Here is a 9,659-nt window from a genome sequence, read left to right on the forward strand (position 1 = left end):
TATGTACTACTCTAGGAATTTTACCACTATTCGACTTAAAAGCAGCACATTTTTTCTCTTTTACTTCTGTCTGATGTTCAGTTTAGTTCTTTTTTGTTCTTATTATTGAAATCTTATTCATTTGTATATTTGTGGGCTGAGGTCTACCCTCAGCACGCTAGTATTAAGTGGAATGCTGTTTGATTTAGTGCAAATCACATTTAAGACCCGCCGGTTTCCTGCCATTAACACAGAAATGCATCCAAGTCTAGGTGGAAGTGGTCTCTTGCTGTCAAATACACACATAGATGGCGTTTCACACTACATAAACACTATTGGTTCTCTCACACGAACTCTGTCTGCACTCTGGGCTCCATGAAAAACATGGTGGCCTTGGTCATGCCCGACTAAAAATATATGGCATGTCACCATCCCCCTCTTTGTTGTTTGTAATTGCTCTAACCATTTTATTCAGTTGGTGACAGTTCAATATTTCAAAAACCACAGTAAATCCTGTCTTTGATATGACAGAGTGCAGCCAGAGAGAATGGCACAGCAAGCTTTATTTGATTTTTTTCACAACACGAGGATTAAATTAACCATTATGAAAAGGGATAGATGGATTTTGTAGCCATTTTGTCCTGTTGGATGTTTTTATTGTGCTACAGTATTTTTTCAGTGGCAAATGAGTATTGTGTTATGTAAAAATTCAGCATGTAAATAAAGGACGGTGCAAATCAAGTGGCAAGGAACCAAAACTCCATCACTTGACAGAGCAGAGCTGCAGTCTAAAAAGTTCAATGTCTATAAAAGAAATGAAAGGATTAAAATGTAAAGTTAAAATAAAATAAGTAAAGTAAAATGTAACACAAATATAAAAACTGTTACCTCTTCCCAAGCCTTTTTCACTTAAGGATGCATTGGTGGAATCCGGCTAGTTCCATCAATGTCTTTAACCTCACGGACAAGCATATCCATTTCCTTGCTAGTGGGATGTTTTGTTTTCATACTTACAAAGTCCAAATCTGCAATGGAGTGACCACAATTTGCTTATTGAAGGAGACCTGTTGTGCAAAACTCACTTTTATAAGTGGTTTAATCATTTTAATGTGCAACAGTGTGTGAATATAGCCAAAAATAAAGTGAAAATTAGTTATGATCTCTCCCTCATTAGCACAAACAGCCCTGAGTGAGAAGCAGCAATCCTCCATTAGAGTTATTACCTGCTGAAGATAATGTCAGCGACTAAGAGCATTAAAATGTGGAGGTTTATATGCACAAATGAACACTGTAATCTCTCTTTTTTTAAACAGTTCTTTTCACTTTTTCACAGAGATAACGTTAATGCTGATGCACAGGTTTTTTGTAGCTTCGCCCCCTTTTGAAAAGAGCACAACCTTATTTGAATTTAAAGTCACATTCATTAAAATGGCACAATCTGGATCAAAGCCTAAAATGAGTAGGTTTAAATAGTTATTAAGCATTATTTGAGTGGTATTTTGAGGTGAAACTTCACATACACATTGCGTCAGAGACATATTTTACATCTTGTAAAAAGGGGCATAATAGGTCCCTCTTAAAGGGAATTGGAAATGAGACTGATTGAGTAGGTGATCGCTATACTTGGACATGAAGGTTTGTAATACCTTAAGAGCTCACTCAAATACTGAGGAGCCGATTAGATTTTAGAAGTAGTCAATAAGATGTATACTGTATATAATAAATGTATACAATATTTAATAGGGAGTCAATTTAATGTTGACAGAATGGGGGTATGTGCCACGCCTCCTTTTTAAAATCGTACATTTTCGTACGACTGAACTTATATGAATCCGTAAGAATTAGCCAATGATCTGACAAAACGTGAAATACTTATGTTTCCTCATGAGATCAGGCTGGTTCCTAATTATTATGCAGATTTTTTCAAGTGTTTCAATTAAAGTCATGAATGGTATTGTGTCTCAGTGCTTTTTGAATCAGTGAAATCTATATCAGACCCCTGTGATAAATAGATTGCCAGGTGAGCCCAATTAAAGGAAAACTACTTGAAGCTGCGGTCACACTGGGCTTTTCCTCCCATAGACTTCCATTCATATGCACGCAAATGCATCAGACCGGAAACGCAAGGTCATGTGTCAAGTTTTGCAGGTCGCTGCGGTGCAAAGTTCAAGCTTGGTGAACTCTGGCCTGCGAAATCACATCACTTGACTGCGTGAGACCAATCGAGGATCAAAACAGGACCTCTCTGGACAGAAATTTAAAACATGGAGCAATCGCTCGCTTTTTTTAATGTCTAATCATCTTGTTTAATCCCGCCCCTTTTCACAGCGCCGCATGCCAGAATTTCGCACACACAAACTCTGGTGTGACCGCAGCTTAAGGACATTCCATGTTATTATGAAGACCTCAGGTTTCAAGCAATATGGAAAAGAAACTGAATCTCTTTGCTGCTGAAAGCATCAAATTGTGCAATGCCTTGGACAAGGTATTTAAGTGTGATCTTACTCTGAATATGCAGCTGCTAAAGTAACATAAAGCAGCAAACCAATATTTGAACTTGATAATGTACCATCTCATGCTAAAGCGAATAGCTCTGTGGCATTGCATGCTATGGGCAAAAACAGGAGAGAAACTCATAGTGTGGTCACTATCCTCCCCTTACCTGAAGGGGATATCAAATATGTGTTCACATGTAACTTGCCCTGTTTGATTGTTTATGATTGAATAAGCATTTGATTTCGCTAGATATGACCTTCTAATGCAGCAAATTCAACAAATTACCATTTTCAGTTCTTTATGAGGTATTGTCACATCCCTGGCTCATTCCTGCTGCTCTGTTTATCATTCCCTTTCACCATCACGTTCCCTCAGCACCCATCTCCTGCTACCTCGCTTCACACCAGAGCACCGTCACCTGAGTTCTAAACAGACAGAGATCTGCACCCCACATCAGCACTCCTTAGACAAACTCTGAGATTTCAGTCAGTCAGTGGCTGGAATCGAAGTCTGACGGTTCACCTTACCTTCTCCCTGACTCCACTTCTTCAGTGGATGATTCCTCTTTCCCATGAACGTTTAACTTGTGGATGCTTCTCTCAAACCTGTGGATAAACAGAACTATCATTAAGGGAAGTGACTTTACACTCTATGTCTGCTTGAAGCTATTTGTTTACAATGTAAACAACTATTCATCTGCTCCATTGCAAAGACTCTCACTTACCTACTTCTCCTGTTTATTAATGTACTACTTGTTTGAATAAATTGTTGAAAATAGATAGCCCTCATTGTGTGACTGTGACTGGTATGTTTAATAAAATTTTAATTATACCCTAACAATTGATGACTTAAATTATACTGACTGTCATTTGCACCTACTAAGGAAACTTTTAAACAAATTATAACATTTTTCATGTAATTTTTATTCTAATTCAGCTTTATTTCAGTTAATGAAAACAATATTTATAGATCTAACAACAGCACTATACTTTGTGGTATAGCTGAAATGCATTGGATTTGATGTAACTATAGCTCCTTTAAACAACTGAACTTCAGTTTATGGTTTAACTGCTCAAATAACAATCTAATTCTCATGCAACTTCTAAACTTTATTTGACCTCATCCCTTATTTAACCTGTATTTTTGTGCACACAGATGGAGGCTTTTCTCCAGCAGAAACAGGCAGAGCAGGATAAACAGCTGAAACGGCGAGAGACGGAGTTAAGAAGAGAGGCTCATATTGAGCTAGACATTCAAAGACAGAAAAACCTGGAGCTGCTTAACAAATACCAGAATGAAATCCAGCTACAACAAAACAAGGTACAAACAGCTGATGTCTGGCACTCCCATGTGATCTCTACATGTCTTGATCGTGGGACAGTAATGTTGCTGATGTGAGTAATAATTCTGCAATAGATCTATTAGATAATAAAATGGATATAATAGAATATAATAGATCTACATGGTGTCAATAATTATCTATAAGTCTATTCATTTTATAAAGCAAAAACTATACTACAACATTTGTCAAGGTTACTAATATTTTAAAAAGGAAACCAAAATACTTCACTAAAGTATCAAATTTAATATCAAAGTGTCTTCTTGGACATTCTTATTTGATTATATTTAATATAAACCTGGGATGAAGACAAACATGTCTGACTTGCTTGGGGGACATGAACGCAAGACTCAAGTCATGCTCTGTTTCCCACTGGACTAATTCATTACCTCTCTTGTACATCAAGTATTAAACCATAAAGGAGAAAATATATTCATCTCAAAGTTATGCTTTTACTTTTTTCAGCTCAAGAATAGAATAAAGTCCAACCATTTCCACAACAATATATAGTTGTTTTTTTGAGTAATTAATCTGACTTCTGCATCAGAAAATAATGGTAATTCATCATTCATATTTCAATATTTACAAAAGAATAATTAATATACAAAGTGATGATTGATTGTCCATTATACTAAATTTCACAGCATTTAATTTTTGCTTCTTTTTATTCTACCGCCCTTCGTGTCTGTGTCCATTCCTTTCTTTCAAACAGTGTTTGCTTTCCGCTTCATACCCCTCTTTTAATCACAGCCATAAACAATTTCTGATAACTGTCTGTCTTGTGTAGCCTGATACTGTGTGTGTGTGTGTGTGTGTGTGTGTGTAGCCAGAGTAAGATCAGTGACGGCAGCTCTATTGGTCCAGAAATGATGTTGAAAGGTTTTGTCTGTCTGCATGCCATAGCAAGAGTTTGCTTGGCAAGTCTGCTATGGGGAGCGAATTTGGCATGGGGACAGTGCTTCAGGACAGGTTGATGGGATGTCAATACAAAGATACTAGCTAACCAAGTGTCTATCTGTTAGGGAGGTGCATCTTTAACTGTGGTCCCTACTTATATCTTGATGCATAGCAAACAATACAGCAGGTCTTTATGATTATCCAAGGTAATGTCAGCATACCATCAAGTTGCACAACTCACTGCAGAATTAAATGTGTACCTTAAACGGTTTCTTGGGAGCTCCACAGGTTGGTATACATAGCTGGGCTGCTCTAGCCAAACCTTTGGTCACTCATGCCAAGTTTTAATGGTGCTAGAGATGAAAATGCTGGGCTGTGGACAATGTGAAACATGAATTGTTCATGGATGAGTCTACCTTCACTGTGTCCATTCTGGAGGACCATGTGCACCCAATGATTAAAACATTGTATCCTGAAGGTCCAACTAATACACACAGCAAGACTGGAGACAAAGTGGTTTTATGAACATGAAATTGAAAATCTCCTATGGCATGCACAGTCACCAAATCTAAAAATCATTGAGCCACTTTGGAGTGTTTTGGAGGAGCATGTTTTCCTTCACCAGTGACACGTAGTGACCTGGTCACTATTTTGTAAGAAGAATGGCTCAAAATCCCTCTGGCCACTGTGCAAGACTTGTACCTATCATTCCCAAGATGACTATATACATATTAGTTTTACAACTACCAGAATGTTTTGCTATACTCATAGCTAGGTCCAGACAGAATGTGCGGACATTTTTTGCTATTTCTGTGAATAATTTTGAAATAAAGGGCGATGCAGTGGGTAGCGCTGTCATCTCACAGCAAGAAGGTTGCTGGTTCGAGCCGTGGTTGGGTCAGTTGGCGTTTCTGTGTGGAGTTTGCATGTTCTCCCTGCGTTCGCGTGGGTTTCTTCCTGGGTGCTCCAGTTTCCCCCACAGTCCAAAGACACAAGTGAATTGGGAAGGCTAAATCGTCCGTAGTGTATGGGTGTGAGTGAGTGTATGAATGTTTCCCAGAGATGGGTTGCGGCTGGAAGGGCATCCGCTGCGTAAAACGTGCTGGATAAGTTGGCGGTTCATTCCGCTGTGGTGACCCCTGGATTAATAAAGGGAGTAAGCCAAAAAGAAAATGAATGAATTAATGAAATTTGAAAAAAAAAATGCAGATTTATGCGGAATGGTTTTAGGAATATCATAACTAAAAACCTAATATAAGAAATTAACAAATAATACTATTAATAATATTATATAATAATATTTTAAAACTTTTATTTAATGTTTACATTGCAAATCTAATTAGATCAACTTATTTAGTAAACAAAGCAAGTCTCTCATTTAATATCTCTACTAAAAGACGATAAAATAAAATATTACTTTACGAACTGTAAAATAAATAAATAAAATAAATCATATGAATTTTTTATTATTATTATTATATCACAATAATATTAGTGAAATAAATTTACACACAAATATACAATTAAATACTTAGACTCCATGGGCTAAAAATCTGCAGATTTCTGCACACGCAGAAATTCCGTGTGGACCTACTCATCGCATAACAGATTACAAAGGTATTTGTTTTACTTGAATAAGAGCAAAATTACAGTACAGTAGGACTGTCGATTTACTATTACTATTTGTGTTTAGCATTGCTTTTTACATTTCATAACTATATTGGACTTAGTGCAACTATAACAAATAAACCTCTCAAATATGAATTTTTGACCTGAAAGGAAAGAGGAAAGAAGTGTCATTTTTAAGACCGTGCATCTTATCAAAAATCTTTCTGAAGTGTGGTCAGAAGGATGATATGGAAATACAGATATATGTAGTCGCAGTCATCAACTATTTATTTTATTTATTTTTTTTAATGCAAACTGTATTTTTATGTCTCGACATTTCTCCCTCTAGATGCCCGCTGTCATTCATTCAGCCACACAAGTGCTCCAAGAGAAATTGTCTGTGCTGCAGGAGCAAGTTAAAGAGCAGGAGAAGGAGATGCAACATATTCATGAGAGCTCCTCTCAGAGGCAGCAGCAGTTACTGCAGGAGCGTAGGACAGCAGAGGCACAGCTGCAGTCCACCTTGCAGGAGCTGCAGCAGAAAACACTAGAGCTGAACAAGGCTCACAGTAACATACAGCAACTCAGAGAAGAGAGGGTCATCCTAGTGGAAGAGGTGAGGCACATCTCTCCATCTGTCTTCTTACACGTTTGAACTTAGAACTTGAGAAATTTGGAAAAGCTATCAATTTACTTGAGCCACAGCTTTTCAGTTCAGAAATGGATCCAGTAGACTGCACATTTACACCATTTCTGAGCACTCCATAGGAAGAACTAGCTGCTAGAAATAGACTCATTTCATACATAAGGTTCACAAAATTTGCAGATACGGTTTGTATCACAGTTCTGTGGTCATGATTTTTTTATTGTTTTTTTCAATTTTGATTTGAATTGTAGAAAGCAAAGAATCCCCTATTGTAAGACTGAAATACCATACATCAGCATAAAATATGACCTAAAATACACCCACATATTGAACTGTTTCACTCCTAATATATTATAATATATGATTTAAATACAATAGAACATTTATCTATAGGTTTTGAATAATACAAATTGTATCAAGTCATATATTTTTTTTGTGTATTTAGGGACACAAAACTTTTTTTATACCTCTCAGTATGCCCTTTTGAGTCTCTCTGCCTCCTGAATTATGCATTAAGCTTCAAATATCATAAAATAATTAAGTAGAATTTCCATCTCTTTCATCTTATATGTTTATTTGGTTGTAGTGTTGTAAATGACAACACTATCATCACAATGCAAGTACACTTCTCCAAAAACACATATTTTATTCTTAAGAATATTTCATTTAATTATAGTGATTTTAACAATTAGGCATTGGAATCAGAATGTAAAAATGCATATCCTGGGCTAAATTGTTACTATAATTAAAAAAAAATTATTATTTTTTTTTTTATATATTGCATCACGAAAAATGATTGTGGTTATTTCCATGTATTGTCGATATATTGATTATTGTGACAGGCCTAACCCATACACACTGGCATTCACACACACTCATACACTACTGCCAATTTAGTTCATCCAGTTCCCCTATAGCGCATGTCTTTTGGACTGTGGGGGAAACCGGAGGAAACCCATGTGAACCCAGTCGGGACTCCAGCGACCTTCTTGCTGTGAGGTGACAGTGCTAACCACTGACACTGTGCTGCCCTAGTAGATTAATTATTTGATATATTTTAGTAGATGTATTTCAGTGAATCTCTCATTCATTCTTTAAAAAAATAATATAACAACAAAGAAGTACAGAAGATGTAGTTGTAGATATGATGATGTAATTGCTTAACATTTTCTTCGATATTTCTTTTCAATGGTTTTCCCTTCCCCTGTTCCCATGTGCAAATGAGCAGCAGAGCTTATTTTGCTACACCTTTTACCATGTTATACCTTTTTCCATTTTCTTTTCTAGTAAAAATACACTTTCATACAGCATCTTGAGCACAAAATGGTGAAAAAAAAACTGTCAAATCTGTTTATGGTTTAAAAAGTATATGTTGTTAAAGAACAATTCAGTTTACTGTAAAGGGTGTCACGGTGGCGCAGTGGGTAGCACGAACGCCTCACAGCACTCAGAAGGTCACTGGTTCGAGCCCCGGCTGACTCAGTTGCCGTTTCTGTGTGGAGTTTGCATGTTCTCCCTGTGTTCGCATGGGTTTCCGGTTTCCTCCAAGTTTAAAGACGTGGTATAGGTGAATTGGGTAAGCTAAATTGTCTGTAGTGTATGTGTGTGTGAATGAGTGTGTATGGATGTTTCCCAGTGGTGGGTTGCCGCTGGAAGAACATCAGCTGCGTAAAAACATGTGCTGGATGAGTTGGTGGTTCATTCCGCTGTGGCGACCCCAGATTAATAAAGGGATGAATCAATGAATGAATGAGTTCACTGTAAATTATACATTTGTTCAATATCATTTCAGAAATTTCCACATATCCTGAAATTTAATTGAATATTGAATCCAAATATATAAGGAAATTGTCAGTTTATTTTAATATCACATGTTTAAATTGCGCTTTTAAATTGAGAAAAATGGGTTACTTTAATTCAATTCAATTCACCTTTATTTGTATAGCGCTTATACAATGTAGATTGTGTCAAAGCAGCTTCACATAAAAGGTCACAGTAAATAGGAACAGTGTAGTTAAGTTTGTAGTGTTTAAGTTCAGTTCAGTTTAGCTCAGTTCAGTGTGGTTTAATAATCACTACTGAGAGTCCAAATACTGAAGAGCAAATCCAACGATGCGCAGCTCTACAGATCCTGAACCATGCAAGCCAGTGGCGACAGCGGAGAGGGAAAAAAACTTCACTAAAGGCAGAAGTGAAGAAAAAAAACCTTGAGAGAAACCAGGCTCAGTTGGGCACGACCATTTTAATTTCTCCGCTGGCCAAACGTCTTGTGCAGAGCTGCAGTCTCAGTGGCAGAGGCTGGAAGCTGGCCTCAGCGAAGACTCGTCTGTCTCTGGAGCGTCACAGGAAACAGTCTCATGTTCTCCACTCCTCAATGACCATCACAGTAGCTGCTCAGGATTCGGCCTGGTCCAGGATATGGAAACCTTGGGATCATCTCGTCGTTGGTCTTGGATCGAATCAGTGACTCTGCATAGTCTGAGGGCCTCGGGAAGAGTATCCCCAGGTGGAAATGGAGAATAAAGAAAATAATTAGCGTAGCTGATGTTCACAGTGTATATCAGCAAGATGCTTAACCTGTGTGGAAGCCCCCTAAGTGGTGCACTAAGTGTATGCTTTACTGAACAGATAGGTCTTTAATCTAGTTTTGAATTGGGAGAGTGTGTCTGAGCCTCGGACGTTATCAGGAAGGCT

At 37.4% G+C, this 9,659-nt stretch overlaps 1 protein-coding gene across 1 annotated transcript in view; it reads left to right on the plus strand.

The window, feature by feature from the left end:
• The window catches only part of LOC130246098 (trichohyalin-like), a 144,323-nt gene that overhangs the window by 93,864 nt on the left and 40,800 nt on the right, over positions 1–9,659 (plus strand). Inside the window, exons 7-9 of the mRNA XM_056478960.1 lie at positions 2,390–2,464; positions 3,631–3,795; positions 6,669–6,935. Of these exons, the coding sequence (XP_056334935.1) occupies positions 2,390–2,464; positions 3,631–3,795; positions 6,669–6,935 (507 nt within the window). The remainder of the gene's footprint in view (positions 1–2,389; positions 2,465–3,630; positions 3,796–6,668; positions 6,936–9,659) is intronic.

This window comes from Danio aesculapii, chromosome 18 (genome assembly GCF_903798145.1).
Source record: "Danio aesculapii chromosome 18, fDanAes4.1, whole genome shotgun sequence".
NCBI classification, from domain to species: domain Eukaryota; kingdom Metazoa; phylum Chordata; class Actinopteri; order Cypriniformes; family Danionidae; genus Danio; species Danio aesculapii.